The sequence below is a fragment of the Triticum aestivum genome, chromosome 5B (genome assembly GCF_018294505.1).
Source record: "Triticum aestivum cultivar Chinese Spring chromosome 5B, IWGSC CS RefSeq v2.1, whole genome shotgun sequence".
Taxonomy (NCBI): Eukaryota; Viridiplantae; Streptophyta; class Magnoliopsida; order Poales; family Poaceae; genus Triticum; species Triticum aestivum.
The window spans coordinates 220,843,716-220,861,228 of record NC_057807.1 but is presented as its reverse complement, the minus strand read 5'-3'; the positions used below and the strand labels follow the sequence as shown (position 1 = coordinate 220,861,228).

General features: G+C 47.6%; 2 protein-coding genes across 4 annotated transcripts; one reads left to right on the top strand and one right to left on the bottom strand.

Annotated features, from left to right (window-relative positions):
* Nucleotides 1–375: 375 nt before the first annotated feature.
* Nucleotides 376–2,556, bottom strand: LOC123111088 (uncharacterized). 3 transcript variants are annotated; one of them, XM_044531772.1, is made up of 5 exons: nt 2,333–2,553; nt 1,635–2,245; nt 1,335–1,432; nt 1,154–1,224; nt 376–1,055 (listed from the first exon to the last, which is right to left on the bottom strand). In XM_044531772.1, exons 2-5 carry the CDS (start codon nt 1,898–1,900, stop codon nt 1,041–1,043), a joined length of 450 nt encoding a protein of 149 aa, XP_044387707.1. In that variant the 5' UTR covers nt 1,901–2,245; nt 2,333–2,553; the 3' UTR covers nt 376–1,040. The 3 variants fall into 3 exon arrangements, 2 of the variants coding, with proteins under 2 accessions (XP_044387707.1, XP_044387706.1); XM_044531771.1 differs by having other exon boundaries at nt 376–1,224; nt 2,333–2,548; XR_006454083.1 differs by lacking the exon at nt 1,335–1,432 and having other exon boundaries at nt 376–1,224; nt 2,333–2,556.
* A 458-nt stretch (nt 2,557–3,014) lies between these two features.
* Nucleotides 3,015–17,268, top strand: LOC123111087 (aspartate carbamoyltransferase, chloroplastic). Its single transcript, XM_044531770.1, has 5 exons — nt 3,015–3,529; nt 10,654–10,793; nt 11,947–12,120; nt 12,228–12,464; nt 16,925–17,268. Exons 1-5 carry the CDS (start codon nt 3,112–3,114, stop codon nt 17,030–17,032), a joined length of 1,077 nt encoding a protein of 358 aa, XP_044387705.1. The 5' UTR covers nt 3,015–3,111; the 3' UTR covers nt 17,033–17,268.
* Nucleotides 17,269–17,513: the final 245 nt, after the last annotated feature.

Genomic DNA, 17,513 nt, shown 5'->3' with positions numbered 1-17,513 from the left:
CCAGGTGAGGTACATGGGATTGACTCAATCGTCATGCTCGTGTGTGGAGCAGAGAGCCATTTGAGCCGATCGTTGGGATTTTATGCCACTGCCTATTTATATCTGAGATGCATTGCACATTGCAGGCCAGCCATCCCCAACTCAACACAACTCTAGCTATGTCTTCTTCCTCTTCCTCGGTGCGATCCTGGGCAAGGCAGCAGCAGTGCAGCACCTGCCGCTCATCATGTGCCCAGATTGCGATGAGGTTTGTGTGGAGATCAACATCAATCGATTCCGTAGGTACAAATGAAAGGGTTTTTGTTGCTGAACTTGCACACGTCAAACATCGGACTACGCCCATGAAAATATAACCAAGAAACAACAACAGCAGAATCCAGCGGTTAAATCGCACTCTTGAACACAACACCATGACAACGTCAATGCATTACATGATTTTTTAAAAACAAGTGATGCACAATAGCGACACATACATAGGAACAAGCTCACAACTATGCAAGCACAAGCAGTTCTGAAAATCTTGCATTTGACAAACAGTTGATTATTCAGCTAGCAAACTGAATTTCAAGCATAAGCAGTACTGAAAATCAATCTTGAAAATCTTGCTTGGGTTGGTAGGTGCAAGTGTTCTTCCTGTCACCTTGTAGGTTGCATCTGGAGCATCGAGGCAACCTTCTCGGTGCCTTTGGAAGATCACGTCGTTGCGGACAGGTGATGCTCTTGTGACTTTGATGGCTTGACCCCTGCATATGGAACAAAATCTAGTCCTTTCAGATGGCTGCTCGTGTGGTGCCTTATCGCGGCTTGTGCTAGGCAGTTGGTCTCTTCTTTGAAGGTGCTGCAAAACTATCAGAACCTTCTAATGCACTATGCGCTTGCTTTGCTGGACCAAAATGTTGTTTATTCCCTGTCTCTGAAGCTGCAGAATCAGCTGCCATTTCTCCTCATACCATCGCGTATAGCAGCAACAGGCTCCAGTAATGTTTTCACATCTCTCAGCTGCTCCATAGCAAGACTATATGCATCGACATTGTTGTGGCCTAGCTTGACAATTTCTAGGCACAACAAATGCAGGTTGTTATGTCTCCGTGAAGAGTACTTCAGAGGACCTTGATCCTTCTAGCAGCGCAAAAATTCTGCTGGCAAAATATACCTTGCTTCCCTCGTCCAACGTTTCAAGACATGTTTCCGAGGAACCTCCTGGAATCCAAGTTGGATCATCACCTGCGAAGAAAAATAATGTGCATCACATATAACATTCTTTTCAGCAGGTAAACTGTAAGCTTCCTCAAACGAATCAAAACTCGTCCCCAGTATCTGATTAACAACAGTACCAGTTTTTTTTCTCAGTATAAGCATGTATTGAAACCTCGAGAGCAGGAACCTGCTTGGATTAATTTCCCTCTCATATGCTGCCTTACCGATCCTAGTTCTGCAGTTTATCAACATGTTACACATGCATTCAGTTAATTCCATCAGAAAACGGACCATTTCTGGCTGCACAGTCTAGAAAAAATAGATATTCAAACCACAATCAAACACCATTATGGGCGGCTAACTAAAAATTTCCAAAACAATCTATCATCTACGAGCTAGAAAAATACATTTTTATGAAAAGTTGACAACTTGATTACCTTCGAGTCCAACTGGAGCCATTTGAGTTGGATACGAACATGCCCTCTGCATCTTCCTCCTTTCTGACGGTTGCATCGCTGATATCTTCAGGAGGCATATCGTTTGAATTGGCAACGAACCTCACTAGCATCATTGTATGAGTCAATCTCGTCTCCATCCAGCGCTGCATCCTCAAGGCGCCGCCGCTTGCGGGAGTGCTCTGCATCCCTGACGCCAGCTGTGGGCTCTGAGGAAATGAAATCGGCGTGGTCCGGGCAAGCTTCATGGATTGAAGCAACGACCGATTCCACAGCAGCGATATCTCCCCCTAAAAGATAACCGACATCCACCCTGGGAACCAATCTGCAACGAACCACAGGAAATCATCCTTTTCAGATTTGACACGATGGGGCAGTGGAACCAAAAAACGATAGCTACCGTAGGACATATACTCTAGAACAAACTAGTCTAAATTGAAAGATCAGATGGAGCTTGTCCTGATTCGGCTTCCTCGAAGAAGAACTCCAACCCATCCATGGCGATCTGTCGCAAACCCAGCTGCCGCCATAAGAGGATGAATGGCCTAGCGAGGCAGAAAAGGTGTTCACTCTCGAAGTAAATGGGAAGCTATCTGCAGGTTCACATGGCCCATAGAAACATTATTAATCACCCAACAACCCACCTACTCATGCGACATTTAAAATGGCCCAGGACGTACACGACGTATGTGCAGAAGATACTGAACTGGCCCGTGTACAAATGCATCACTGGATATGATGGCACCGATGTATTTCAACTTAATGGCGACTGTACAAAAAAACGAAAATAAAGCAGCACACATTATAGCGCGATAAACCACGACCCAGATACCGGCCTTCAGGTAGCTCGGCCACCAAAACGCCTTTCTCCTTACAATATAAGATGAAAGGAGTAGGTTAGTAGATAGAAAAGGAAAAATTTTGTTTTTGCCGCTCTAGATTTTGCCAATTTTTCTCATGACACTTTAGATTTTGACATTTCACTTTTGCCACTCTTCATTTTTGACAATTATCACAATTGCCATTCCGGTGGCAAAATCAAAATATTTGGAGTGGCAATTGTGATAATTATCAAAAGCTAAGAGTGGCAAAAATAAAATAAAATTATTTTTCTTTTGTCACGGAATGACAATTGTGATAACCGTTAAAAGCTAAGAGTGGCAAAAGTGAAATGTCAAAATACAGAATGGCATAAGAAAAATTGGCAAAATCTAGAGCGGCAAAAACAAAATTTTCCCATAGAAAAAAGACCTAATACAATAGTACTCCATCCGTTTTAAAATAGATGACCCAATTTTATACTATTTTAGTACAAAGTTGAGTCTATTTTGAAATCGGAGCGAATACATTTTACTCTTCTCCGATCATCGGTAGGTCCAAAAAGGTGAGGCGGAAAGCAAACCAAAGCAAACCTCCCCCGACTCCTAAAACCTTAAACCCTAGCTCCGGCCACTCCCCCATGGCGGCCGTCCGGGTCATCCTCCCTCATCCCCACCTCCCCATCCCCTCGTGGAGACCCCAGCTCAAGCCCTCCTCATCCTATCCCCGCCGCGCGGTCGCCGCCCCAGCTTCGCTGTCTCCGTCGCCCCTCACGGCTTCCCTGCAACTCGGAGATGTGATCGAGGCGCAGCAGTTCGATCGGCAGATCCTTAATGAGATCTTTGAGGTGGCGCGGGAGATGGAGGCCGTGGAGTGCGGCTCCCACGGGTTCCGAAGCCGCGTCCTTGAGGGGTACCTCATGGCCACGCTCTTCTACGAGCCCTCCACCCGCACGCGCCTCTCCTTCGAGGCCGCCATGCGCCGTCTTGGCGGTGAGGTGCTCACCACCGAGAACGCTCGCGAGTTCTCGTCCGCTGCCAAGGGCGAGACCCTAGAAGGTGAGTTGCCTAAAAGTATCTTGTCAGGCCTTGCCTTGAGCATTTGTGCTAATTGCTGCCTGGTGACCTTCACGTGGAATGGACAAGCTGAAATTTTAATTCCAATTGTAGTTCTTTTGAGAGTGAATGAGGATGGGTAGTGGTTGGGCGATGGCGGTAGGTGAGGAAATGCAAATTTTGTGGGTTATGGAGGAACATCGGTTTTGATTTTCAAGTGAGATCTTAACTAGGCACTAGTTGTGCAATAACTGCGAGTTGTAGCAAATTATGAAACTTTGAGGACCTGGGGTTTCCTTAGAACCATTGTGAAGATTATTTGAGGAGGTCATCATCACTTCCTTGGATCTGTAAAGTAGAAAATTTTGGGTAGTCTGTATACGACTTAGTGAAACAAACATGGGTTATCTGCCATGTTTGGTGAGGCCATCAAAGAAAAGTCAGCTACTGGAACTAGTTGGCTCTCAACCTTAATTATTTAACAATTGAGAAAATTCTTACATGCTGGTGTGGAGTGAACTATACAGATGGGGGGGTGGGGGTGGGGGGGGGTGGATGCTTATATAAATTATTATGAACTACAATTGTGACATCCTACTTTAATTATAGATTGGCTACCATGTTCATATAATTGCGTCCATCCAATTCCATTGTTAAAAGATAGGGCCACCCTTACTAGTTTACTTCAATCATTGTGAATTTATTTTTCTTGGATGATATATGAATGTGCAGTTCCTGCTGGTTTTGATGTAGGGACCACACGGTTGATTAATCCTACTTTAGTGATCCACGCTCTTATATTTCTTTACTGAGGGAGTATTATTTAATTTTTAAATAACGTTTCCCAGATTATACCTGTTTTTTTTTTTTGATTCTTAGAGCATCTCCAGCAGCTTCCCTTTCGCCAAAAATTTCATTGTATAGAGGAAGTTGGCACAAAAAACACGCTCCAACAGATTCCCTATTCCCACCAAAAAAACCCCCATCTCTACATAGAGGGGAAGATCCCAATACCTTTTCCAATACATGCCATGTCAGCGGGCCGCTGCCAATCACCGCCGACCACTGCGCCGCTACCGCACGTCGCTGCCGGACTGCTAAACTGCGCCGCCCACCGCCGTGCCGCACCACCACCATGTTAAGAGTAATCCTTGGAGCAGTCAGTCAGTCTTTCCTTAGGTACTATGCTAGCGAGTCAAGACTGTGTCTTAGGCTACAAGTCAGTGGGTTAAGATGTCTTAGGCTGTAAAAGAAAGCCATGGAGGTGGTTCTGTACTAGTTGCTTTCAACTATAAATATGGGGTGAAGCCTAGTCAGCTGCATCCATCTTAGCCCAGAAACCGAGTTCCCAATCAGAATTACCTGTGCTCTTGCTAGTTGCTGCTAACAATTAGCATCAGAGCTGGTTAAGGCGAGGATCCTAAGAGATGTTAGTTTTAGGTCAGGGCGCTGCCCGTAGTCCAACTCCCTAGCCACGGCGCCATTCCCACTCACCACCACCAAGACGACCGCGCCACCGTGATGTTGGAAGGCGCGAGGTTGTCGTTGAGCGTGTCGTTAGGAACTTTGGCAGTGGCAAGTACCCGACGCTGACATGGACGAACTATGCCGAATAGAGCCTTCGCATGAAAGTCATGCTGCAGGCTCGTGGCCTCCGGGAGGCTATCGAGTTTGGCGCTTACGACTTGTTGGAAGGTCGAATGGCGCTGGAGGCCATCTTGCACGCGGTACCGCCAGAGATGATGGCCAACCTGGCTGTCAAGCGGAGTGCACAGGAGGTTTGAGAGGCAGTCCTAGCCATGCGTGTCGGCATGGATCGTGTGCGGAAGGGCAAGGCGCAATAGTCGAGGAAGGAATTTGAGACGATCTCATTCCATGACGGGGAGTCCGTCTCCGACATTGCGCTGCGCCTCACCAACCTCGTCACAAGCCTTGCCACTCTCGTAGAACCGATAGATGAATCTGGAAGTCATCGAGAAATTCTTGTGAGTTGTGTCGCTCAAGTTCTCCTAGCTTGCTCTTTTGATCGAGATCCTCCTCGACATCTTTGAGTTGTCGTTTGAAGAGGTCACTGGTTGGTTGAAGGCGGCGTAGAACCGTCTTGAGTCGCAGGAGCCTCCACATGGGCACGGCAGGCTTCTTCTCACCAAGCAGCAGTGGCTAAGAAGATGAAAGTTCGCCAAGAGAGCAGCTACTCCAGGCCTGCGTGCGGCAGTGTACAACGACGATGGTGACCGCAACGGAAGAAGGGTGGAGAAGGTGGTCATGATCACGCGGCACCCAGGGATGGCGCACACGATGACACATGCCACAATTGTAGGCGTCATGGCTGGGCCAAGGAGTGCAAGCAGCCTAGGAGAAACAGGGCTCTCCTGGCCCAAGCAGAGGAAGATGATGAGCCTGCTCTCGTCACAGCTCAGGTTCGTGCCGCTCCAGCCCTAGCAACAGAGGTGCAGGACAACGTCACTTCAGCCCCAGCCATGGAGGTACAGGACAACATCACTCCACCCCAGCCATGGTGATGCATGACAACATTGTTCTAGCCTCAGCCATAGTGGTGTAGGATAGTACCACTCTAGCTCCAGAGCATGCTCCCCTTCACATCGATGAGCCGAAGGCGAAAGCCTACCTCGGCACAAACAACGATGATGAGCGAATCGAGGGCGGGTACCTGGACAGCGGCGCCACAAACCATGTGACAGGCCACGGCGATGCCTTTGCTGAAATTGACCTAACGGTCACTGGCACTGTCAAATTTGGCAATGGTAAAATCGTCGAAATCAGGGGCATCGGCACCATCATCTTCGCTGGCAAGAACAATGGAACACAAGGCCCTCAGTGGCGTTTACTTCATCCCATGGCTGAAGAACTCGATCAACAACATTGGTCAGCTCGATGAGAGCGATGCATGTGTGCTGACCAGAAGAGATGTGCTTTGAATTTGGGATCAACAAGGTCGACTCCTTGTTTGGGTTAGGCATGGCCAGAATCGCCTTTACCTCCTACATCTTCAGGTAGCCTGCCCAATATGCTTCTCTGCCCGCCACGACGACATGGCTTGGCGGTGGGATGAGAGATATTGACATCTCAATTTTGACGCATTGGAGAAGATGGGACAGCTCACTATGACATGCAGGCTGCCATGGCTGGATCACGGGGAGCAGCTCTGCGACATGGGTGTCATCACCAAGCATCGCTGCATCACATTTCCTCAGCAAGCAAGGTATCACACGCAGGAGCTTCTTGAGCTCGTCCATGGCGACCTTTGCAGTCCTGTTTCGCCGACACCTAGAGGATGGCGCTACTTCTTGCTGCTGGTGGACGGCACCACTCACTACAAGGGGTGATGCTCTTGGCTGCCAAGAATAATGCACCTGATGCCATAAAAGAATTCGAGCAGAAGCAGAAGCTCAGAGTGGATGTAAATTGCGCATGTTCCGCATGGACAATGACGATGATTTTACCACAACGGAGTTTGCTATCTATTGTGTTGTCTATTGTGTTGATGAAGGCATCCAACGCTACTTCTCCGCACCTTGCACCTTACACGCCGCAACAGAATGGTGTTGTCGAGTGGCGGAACTAGAAGGTGGTGGCAATGACATGTGCTCTGCTGAAACAGAGGAGCATGCCAGCTGAATTTTGGGGGGAGGCTGTGAGCATTGCTGTCTTGCTTCTCAATTGTGCTCCCACCAAATTCCTTGCTCGAAAGACGCCCTACGAGGCGTGGCACGGCCGCAAGCCGGCTGTCCGCTACCTTCGCACCTTTGGGTGCTTAGCATAAGTTAAGGAACTGGGGACCTGCGTAAGCTCAATGACCGGAGCTCTCCTACTGTGTTCATTGGCTTTGAGGAGGGTGTGAAAGACCGGCTGCTGGACCCTAATCGGCGTTAGTGTACGCGACGAGCTCGAAGGAGGCGGATGCACGGAGATGAAGGCCAAAGCCCGGCGTGCCGCGGATGTACCGAAGTATTTGTTTGATGAGCGCCCAGTGCACGTCATGAGGTGCATGCATGTGCTGCCAAACCTGCTGCACGGTGTAGCAGATGTCAGAGTGAGATATTATCACACACCGACAATGTTGCGACATTGGCAGCGGGCTTGCTGTCGGCGGCAGACAGCTTGGGCTTGGCCTTGGCCGGCGTGGAGGCCGGTCTGCAGCCGTCATGCCCACATGATCAAGTCATGCCTGCGTGATCAAGCAGGTCGATGGCGTACTCCTCCTGATGGAGGAAGAAGCAGGGGGCGTTGCGGCGGCGGACATTGATGTCGAGGACGAAATGCAGCGCGCCGAGGTCCTTGAATTGGAATTCGACACTCAGCTAGGCGATGACATCATGAAGAAGAGCAGCGTGCGACGCAGTGATGACAATATCATCGACGTACAGGAGGAGGTAGGCCACATGATCTCCGTGATGAAGCATGAACAACAACGTGTTTGATGTTGCGTGGAAGCCAAGTATGCCGAGGAACACAACAATGTGATGGCACCAAGCGCGCGACGCTTGCTTGAGTCTGTAGAGGGAACGAGATAACACACAGACGTCGTCGGGGTGAGCGGCGTCAGCGAAACCGACCGGTTGGCTGTTGACACATAATACACTCCTGTAGGACCGCGTGAATGAAGCGAGTGGAGGCTGACTTGACAACAGGGGAGAAAGTCTCCGAGAAGTCCGCGCTGGCGGGTTGAGCGAACCCGCGCACGATCCACCTCGCTTTATACCTGTTTAGGAACCATGTCCAGGGAACCATCAAGGTGAAACTTCTGACAGAATGCCCACTTCATGGTGACGAGGTTGGCGCCACAGTACCGAGGGACAAGCATCCAAGTCTGGTTGGCGTGCAGGGCGTCGAGCTCCACCTGCATGGCCGTAGTTTAGTGAGGATCACGCAGGGCAACACGAGCCGAGCGGGGAACCGACGAGATCACGCCAGAAGCAAAGGTTGGCGTAGCGACGGTTTGGCAGGAAGATCCCACGTTGGTCGTGCGTCACCATGTTGTGCTTCGGGAGAACCGGACGGTGAGGAGGGTAGCATTGAGGTTAACATACACCATTAACGTTAACAGTCTTAACTAACTGAACCTATTCTAGTTGAGAGGATATACATTGCCAGAGAATTGGGAGGAGGAAATCAGAAATGCGTGTGAGCAGGTGGTGGAGCAACAACAGTGAAGTGCATCCTTCGGTATGTCGCTAGCACCAGCCACCATGGTCTATGCTATAGGCGGAAGACGGGAGAGACGACTGATTGGTTAAAGCGATAGTGACCTCGCCGGTGAGCACGAGTGGCACGGTGTTCTTGGTAGTAATTCGGTGAGCTGGCAGTCACTCAAGTAACGAGTGGTGGCTCCAACCTCCTGTGAGGCAGAGTATGTGGCTGCCACATCTGCCGCAACACAAGGACTTGGCTGGCCTGGCTGCTTGGTGAACTCCATGGGAGAGAAGTCGAGGCAGTCGGGCTAATGGGGGACAACAAGTCCGCCTTGGCGCTGGCCAAGAACCCGGTCTATCATAACGCAGCAAACATATCGACTTACGGTACCATTTCATCGGGGACTGCTTGGTGAATGGGAGTGTCAACGCCAGCTACATCAACACCACAGACCAACTCGCTGACATTCTAACGAAGACACTAGGGCGGGTGAAATTCCATGAGCTTTGTGCTAGGATTGGGATGATCCAAATCAATTCAAGTCTGCTTTGCAAGGATAGGGGGGAATTGTTAAGAGCAATCCTTGCAGCAGTCAGTCAATGAGTCGAGTCTTTTCCCTAGGTAGTAAGCTAGTGAGTCAAGCCTGTGTTTTAGGCTACAAGTGGGTCAAGTCAAGATGTCTTGGGCTGTAAACTCTGTTTTTAAGGCGCCCCCAGGAGGCAAGGCGTCGGCCTTGCCTTACATGTGTGTCTAAGGCGTCCGCCTTAGTCCTTAAGGCGTCCAAGGCGTCCGCCTAGGCGCCACTCTGCCTGCCTTAGGCAAATAAGGACGCCTTAGATAGAGCTGGGTGGTTTAGGCGGGAAACAGATAACTGGGAGGGAAGGAAAGGGCGGGAAACTTTGTTTTGGCGCCAACAGGTACTAGAGGGAGAGAGAGAGACCTGTAACCATTTTCAGTTTCCCCCCATCCCCAGGCTGGATCTGAGCTTCTCCCCCTCCTCTCTGGCAGCTTCCCCCTCCTCTCCGGCAGATCCCCCTCCCCCTCCTCTCCTGCAGTTCCTCCTCCTCCTCCTGCAGATTCTCCATCCTCTCCTGCAGATTCTCCATCCTCTCCAGAACTATATGGGCTCTACAACCATCAGTTGCAAGGTGTGTATGGCTGTATGCCTAGTTGCCTAATGCCTACCAAATTCTATTTAATTCTGTGGCTTACAAGTCTCTAAGGCGTCGCCTCGCCTTATGCCTTAGCGCTTAGGCAGTGAGGCGCCCCCCCAGCGCCTCGCCTCGCCTTACCGCCTTAAAAACATAGGCTGTAAAAAGCCACTGAGGTGGTTCTGTACTAGTTGCTTTCCCCTATAAATAAGGGGTGAAGCCTAGCTAGCTGCATCCATCGCAGACCAGAAACTGATTCCCAAATCAGAGTCCCTGTGCTCTTGCTAGATGTCTTAGGCTGTAAGAAAGCCACTGAGGTGGTTCTGTACTAGTTGCTTTCCCCTATAAATAAGGGGTGAAGCCTAGCTAGCTGCATCCATCGCAGACCAGAAACTGATTCCCAAATCAGAGTCCCTGTGCTCTTGCTAGTTGGTAATAACACACCATGCCACCGCCACCGCCGCTGCCGCACCATCGCCACCTTGTCGCCCGCACGCCGCCACCCGCCCGCTCTGCCTGCACTGGTCCCCTGCCCCACCGTGCCACCTGTCGCCGGAGCTCTGCTGGTATCTTCCATGCACATGAGAGGGAGAGGGGGAGGGAGGGAGCGAGGGAGAGAGAGGGAGAGGGAGGGGGAGGGAGAGGATCTGCTATAGCAGCACACCTATGAAACCCAATAAATTTAGTGGGAGAGCCCTAATAACCGCTTATTGGGGAAATAGTTTTTGGGTCATCTGCTGGAGATGCTCTTACTTGTACTCCATTCAAATAATGCGTGTTTTTTTAAACAAACATTATGTCAACCATGTATAACCAATGCAGATACCATAAGAACTGTTGAAGGTTATTCTGATATTATCGTTCTGAGACATTTTGAAAGTGGAGCTGCCAGAAGAGCAGCGGCTACTGCAGAAATTCCGGTTATTAATGCAGGTGATGGGCCAGGGCAACATCCTACTCAGGTAATTATTATGTTGCTAACTCTTCCTGCTCCTTTTATTGGGAAGCACCGAAGCAATGTCCACATTCTTAGAATAAGACAGTTCTTCTAAGAAGGAATTTGCAACTTTTATTTGAGGGTAGGTGCTATAGTGAATGGTCAGTGAACCATGTGATGGCATTCCCTTTTTTGGTAGTATTAGGTGTTGATCAGATATTGTCAATTCATACTATAGGCTGATTTTGGATCCAGTTTCTGTTTTGCCATGCTTTCTTTGTAGAATTGAGTTGATGAATGATGCTTCATGGTAGGGTGATGATGGCAATTTTGTTGACAGTTCTGCAGCCTTTCTTTAATCGTTAGTATAAATGAGCGATACACTTCTGTGTCTGCCTCTAGCACTAGGTTGAGGCTATCCTAGTATTTCCCAATTGGCCATATTATTTGGAAGAATAAAATTATCTATAGTAATGTCGACAAGTCATGGATTATAAACCTTTCTGGAATATGCAATGTGCTGTCCTGTACTTTTGAAGGTTTCTGTGTAAATTGAGCAGAATTTCATTCTGTTGTGTCACCGTACAAATTTCTGCTGTGACAACCCCATCCCCGTTTGTTTCTTTTTATACTGTATTTTTACCAGGATCATTGTTTATAAGGTGGTAAAGAGACCTAAGGCGAGCATCACCTGCTCTGACGCCTAAGGTGCCTAAATTGGGCATATTTCTAAGGTGCTGCCAGAGCGCCTTATCGCTTAAGCAACGCCTAAGCATCTAAAGCAGGACACTTTACAAACAAGGACCAGGAAGTTGATGACCACAATACCCATGTATTCATGTGTTATGATCACGAGAGAGAATAGTTGCTCGTAAATATTGATTTGAGGGGAAAGATAAATTGTGAAAGAAAGAGAGAACATACATTAAACTCGCTTGCACGCCTTATGTACTGAAAGTGTATCTGTACGCCATTCTATATTGAATGGAAGTCAATGGGTTTTCAGCTAATTGTTTCTGCCCATTACCCATTAGTTCGTCCACCACCTCTTTGTCTAATTCATCATGTTGGTAAATATAGTTTGTTTGTGCTCATTGGAATCTACTTTCTGTTGTTACATCATGCTGAAGTACCACTTTTGCATTCTTTGTAGTTGATATGTTCATTCTTTCATTCAGGCTCTGTTGGATGTATATACAATAAAGAGAGAAATTGGTAGGCTAGATGGAATCAAACTTGGTTTGGTTGGAGACCTTGCCAATGGGAGAACTGTTCGTTCTCTGGCCTATTTGATCGCTAAGTACCAGAACATTAAGATATACTTCGTATCTCCAGATGTTGTAAAAATGAAGGTACTTTTATCCCCAATAATTAATATTGTCTGGCTTCTTTTCTTTTGAATTCTATTGTAGTCCGATGGAATAAATGGATTGTTGTTTGTATTTCTTCTTGTTCAAAGGATGATATCAAGGAGTACTTAACTTCACAAGGTGTTGAATGGGAAGAAAGTTCAGATTTATTGGATGTGGCATCCAGGTGTGATGTAATTTATCAAACACGCATTCAAAAAGAAAGATTCGGAGAGAGGATCGATCACTATGAGGCTGCTCGTGGGAAATATATTGTGGATAAGAAGGTTTTAGGTGTGCTACCAAAGCATGCTGTTATCATGCATCCCCTTCCAAGGCTGGATGAGGTTAGCAGTTATCCTTTCACATACATTGCAGAAATGATTGTTTATTATTATGAGTGTCACCTTATGTTGCATCTCAATCCCGTTGTGTCACTGGGGAGTTTTTGATTGTCAAAGGCTTAATCCGATATTTAACGAGTCTTTGAATTGGGGTGCTGAAGTAATCTGTTATGTCTAATTAGTACTCTCTCTGTTCACAAATATGAGATGTTTTGGATATTTCAATATGGACTACATAGGGACTGAAATGACTGAACAAACACAGTAAAACATGTCTATAAACATCTGACTCAGAAAAAAGTTAGAACATCTTATATTTGTTAACGAAGGTAGTTACCATGCCAAATGATATGGCTTGGTGTAGTATACTGGTCAATTTAGTTATGACCAATCCATTCCGAGCTCGGGAATTGGTTAGCCAAAAGCAGTTCTTGATGTTAAGTAAGTAGCAACTTGTATTCCCATGTGACCATAGGTATATTATACACGTATGGGTGAGGGAAATAATCAGAAAGCCGCTTATACTATGCCAAATGATATGGCTTGGTGTACAACAACAACAACAACAACAACAACAACACCACCACCACCAACAAAGCCTTTAGTCCCAAACAAGTTGGGGTAGGCTAGAGGTGAAACCCATAAGATCTCGCGACCAACTCATGGATCTGGCACATGGATAGCAAGCTTCCACGCACCCCTGTCCATAGCTAGTTCTTTGTGATACTCCAATCCTTCAGGTCTCTCTTAACGGATTCCTCCCATGTCAAATTCGGTCTACCCCGACCTCTCTTGACATTCTCCGCACGCTTTAGCCGTCCGCTATGCACTGGAGCTTCTGGAGGCCTGCGCTAAATATGCCCAAACCATCTCAGACGATGTTGGACAAGCTTCTCTTCAATTGGTGCTACCCAAACTCTATCTCGTATATCATCATTCCGGACTCTATCCTTCCTCGTGTGGCCACACATCCATCTCAACATACGCATTTCCGCCACACCTAACTGTTGAACATGTCGCCTTTTAGTCGGCCAACACTCAGCGCCATACAACATTGCGGGTCGAATAGCCGTCCTGTAGAACTTGCCTTTTAGCTTTTGTGGCACTCTCTTGTCACAGAGAATGCCAGAAGCTTGGCGCCACTTCATCCATCCGGCTTTGATTCGATGGTTCACATCTTCATCAATACCCCCATCCTCCTGCAGCATTGACCCCAAATATCGAAAGGTGTCCTTCTGAGGTACCACCTGCCCATCAAGGCTAACCTCCTCCTCACACCTAGGAGTATTGAAACCGCACATCATGTACTCGGTTTTAGTTCTACTAAGCCTAAACCCTTCCGATTCCAAGGTTTGTCTCCATAACTCTAACTTCCTATTTACCCCCGTTCGACTATCGTCAACTAGCACCACATCATTCGCAAAGAGCATACACCATGGGATATCTCCTTGTATATCCCTTGTGACCTCATCCATCACCAAGGCAAAAAGATAAGGGCTCAAAGCTGACCCCTAATGCAGTCCTATCTTAATCGGGAAGTCATCAGTGTTGACATCACTTGTTCGAACACTTGTCACAACATTATCGTACATGTCCTTGATGAGGGTAATGTACTTTGCTGGGGCTTTGTGTTTCTCCAAGGCCCACCACATGACATTCCACGGTATCTTATCATAGGCCTTCTCCAAGTCAATGAACACCATATGCAAGTCCTTCTTTTGCTCCCTGTATCTCTCCATAAGTTGTCGTACCAAGAAAATGGCTTCCATGGTCGACCTCCTAGGCATGAGACCAAACTGATTTTTGGTCACGCTTGTCATTCTTCTTAAGCGGTGCTCAATGACTCTCTCCCATAGCTTCATTGTATGGCTCATCAGCTTAATTCCACGGTAGTTAATACAACTCTGAACACCCCCCTTATTCTTGAAGATTGGTACTAATATACTCCGTCTCCATTCTTCTGGCATCTTGTTTGCCTGGAAAATGAGGTTGAAAAGCTTGGTTAGCAATACTATCGCTATGCCCCGAGGCCTTTCCACACCTCAATGGGGATACAATGAGGGCCCATCGCCTTGCTTCCTTTCATCCTTTTTAAAGCCTCCTTGATCTCAGACTCCTGGATTCGCCGCACAAAACGCATGCTGGTCTCATCAAAGGAGTCGTCCAGTTCAATGGTAGAACTCTCATTCTCCCCATTGAACAGCTTGTCGAAGTACTCCCGCCATCTTATGCTTAATCTCCTCGTCCTTCACCAAGAGTTGGTCTGCTCCGTCCTTGATGCATTTGACTTGGCCAATATCCCTCGTCTTCCTCTCTCGGATCTTGGCCATCTTATAGATGTCCCTTTCGCCTTCCTTCGTGCCTAACCGTTGGTAGAGGTCCTCATATGCCCGACCCCTTGCTTCACTGACAGCTCGCTTTGCGGCCTTCTTCGCCATCTTGTACTTCTCTATGTTGTCTGCACTCCTATCCAGGTATAGGCGTCTGAAGCAATCTTTCTTCTCTTTAATCGCCTTCGGGACGTCATCATTCCACCGCCAGGTATCCTTATCTTCACATCTCCTTCCCCTGGACACTCCAAACTCCTGAGAGGCCACCTTACGAATGCAAGTCGCCATCTTCATCCACACATTGTCCGCATCCCCTCCTTCCTCCCAAGGGCCCTCCTTAATGACCCTCTCCTTGAACGCCTGAGCTACCTCTCCCTTGAGCTTCCACCACTTCGTTCTAGCGACTTTGGCACGCTTATCCCGCTGGACACGAATCCGAAAGCGGAAGTCAGCAACCACCAGCTTATGCTGAGGTACAACACTCTTTGCAGGTATCACCTTACAGTCTAGGCACGCACGCCTATCTTCTCTTCTCGAGAGGATGAAATCAATCTGGCTAGAGTGTTGGCCACTACTAAAAGTCACCAGATGCGATTCTCTCTTTCTAAAGAGGGTGTTAGCTACAATCATGTCGTAGGCTAGAGCAAAGCTTAAGACGTCTTCTCCTTCTTGATTCCTGATGCCATAGCCAAAGCCCCCATGCGCCCCTTCAAAACCTGTGTTAGATGTACCCACGTGGCCATTGAGGTCTCCTCCTATGAAGAGCTTCTCGCCAATCGGTACACTCCTAACCATGTCTTCCAGGCCTTCCCAGAACTCCCTCTTGGTGTTCTCATTGTGGCCTACCTGCGGGGCATACGCGCTAATAACATTGAGAACTAAGTCCCCAACTACCAGCTTGACCAGGATAATCTGATCCCCACGTCTCTTGACGTCTACCATTCCGTACTTGAGGCTCTTGTTGATCAAGATGCCTACGCCATTTCTGTTTGCAGCAGTCCCCGTGTATCACAGCTTGAAGCCGGTATCCTTCGCCTTCTGTCCTCTCCATTTGGTTTCTTGGACGCAAAGGATATCAACACCTCTCCTCACCGCTGCATCATCTAGCTCCCGAAGCTTCCCTATCAGAGACCCTACGTTCCAGCTACCTAAGCGAATCCTCCTAGGCTCGGCTAGTTTCCTTACCCTTCGCACTCGTCGAGTCAAATGCGAAGACCCTTGCTCATTTTCCACTACATCCGGGCACCGATGTAGCGCGCCACTAAGGATGCGACGACCCGATCCTTGCTCACTTGCCACCGTATCCGGATCAAGATACGATGCGCCACCAGGGGGGTGACGGCCCGGCCCTTGCCCATTTGCCACCACACCCGGGTTTCGATGTGGCGCGTCGCTGAGAGGGTTACGCCCAACAAAAATCTTTTGGGTTTCATCTCCATAAGAGTGGCTGAGTTTTTCGTTGGCTCGCCAAGCCTATCACAATCCTCCTCCTTTACCCGGGCTTGGGACCGGCTATGTTGAGACAACACAGGCGGAGTTGGCAGATAAATATTATAATGAGTTCTCCTTCAGTATGGAGTATACTGGTCCATTTTTTTGTGACGAATCCATTCTGAGCTCAGGAATTGGTTAGCCAAAAGCAGTTCTTGGTGTTAAGGAAGTAGCAACTTGTATTCCCATGGGCCCATAGGTATATTATACACGTATGGTTGAGGGAAATATGCAGAAAGCCTTTTATACTATGGGGAAAATACAAATGTTGTACATGGCTATAAATATAAGCACCCCTGTCAACCTCATGGTGGATCAACAACATCGAGTTCCAAGAGATAGAAGCCGTACTGTACCAATTTTAAGGGGGGGGGGGGGGGGGGGGTCTTGGAAAGTTGTTGAGCTGTGATGTTTCCACATCCGAGCAGCAACATGTACTAATTACCTAACAATGTGAAAATTATCTTTTCATGATAATCACCTATGATTTCCTTCATTTCTATGAAGGAATCAATGTTCGTGGCAGTTGACATGTTATTTCTTGGTTGCTTGGGTATTGTATCATAGTGATAGATGGGTTTAATTGGTTCCTAGCTCGTGTCAAATTGGAATGTGCGGGATTCAATGTTTGTTGTTTTGCAGATCACAGTAGATGTTGATAGTGATCCAAGGGCTGCATATTTTAGGCAGGCTAAGAATGGCCTCTACATAAGGATGGCACTGCTCAAACTTCTGCTTGTTGGCCATTGACATTATTTTTCCTGGTGCGTGAGCTTTGTGATGTCAAAGGATCAGAAATGTAGTCTTAATCGTTGGCTCCCAAGTTCAACTGTTTGGTGCTGTGCAAGGTATAAGAAAGTTGGATCCTTGCAAGAATAAAGCAATGATTGTATGATAAATGCTCCATAGGAATATTCTCTGTTATTATGTGGAACATCCTTTTCCCCAGGATGGAATGCAATGTTGGAAAAGAAACTTCTATTTTACCTAGGAAATTCACTTGCTGATTATGGTCCAGTACAAAAAGGCAGCCATGTTTGCTTCTTCATTTGCTGCTGGACACTCTGCTGTTTTGGCTTGCTGAAGCTTGGCAGCTTTTACCTCAAGTTGCTTTTGCTTCTGGCTGCATGGTTCAAGTCTACTTCTCACAAACAAGTTTGCGACAACTATTTGAGTTACTCTTTGTTAGAAATATATCACTCACCTTTCAGAATTCACATGTTCAAAGTTT

Coding starts and splice junctions, on each gene's coding strand:
- LOC123111088 (XM_044531771.1), bottom strand. CDS start 1,900: ATGAAGCTTGCCCGGACCACGCCGATTTCATTTCCTCAGAGCCCACAG. Junction 1,433..1,634: donor GGCTCCAGTTGGACTCGAAG/GTAATCAAGTTG, acceptor GATAAACTGCAG/AACTAGGATCGGTAAGGCAG. Junction 1,225..1,334: donor TATACTGAGAAAAAAAACTG/GTACTGTTGTTA, acceptor TTTTCTTCGCAG/GTGATGATCCAACTTGGATT.
- LOC123111087 (XM_044531770.1), top strand. CDS start 3,112: ATGGCGGCCGTCCGGGTCATCCTCCCTCATCCCCACCTCCCCATCCCC. Junction 3,530..10,653: donor CAAGGGCGAGACCCTAGAAG/GTGAGTTGCCTA, acceptor TAACCAATGCAG/ATACCATAAGAACTGTTGAA. Junction 12,465..16,924: donor CCCTTCCAAGGCTGGATGAG/GTTAGCAGTTAT, acceptor GTTGTTTTGCAG/ATCACAGTAGATGTTGATAG.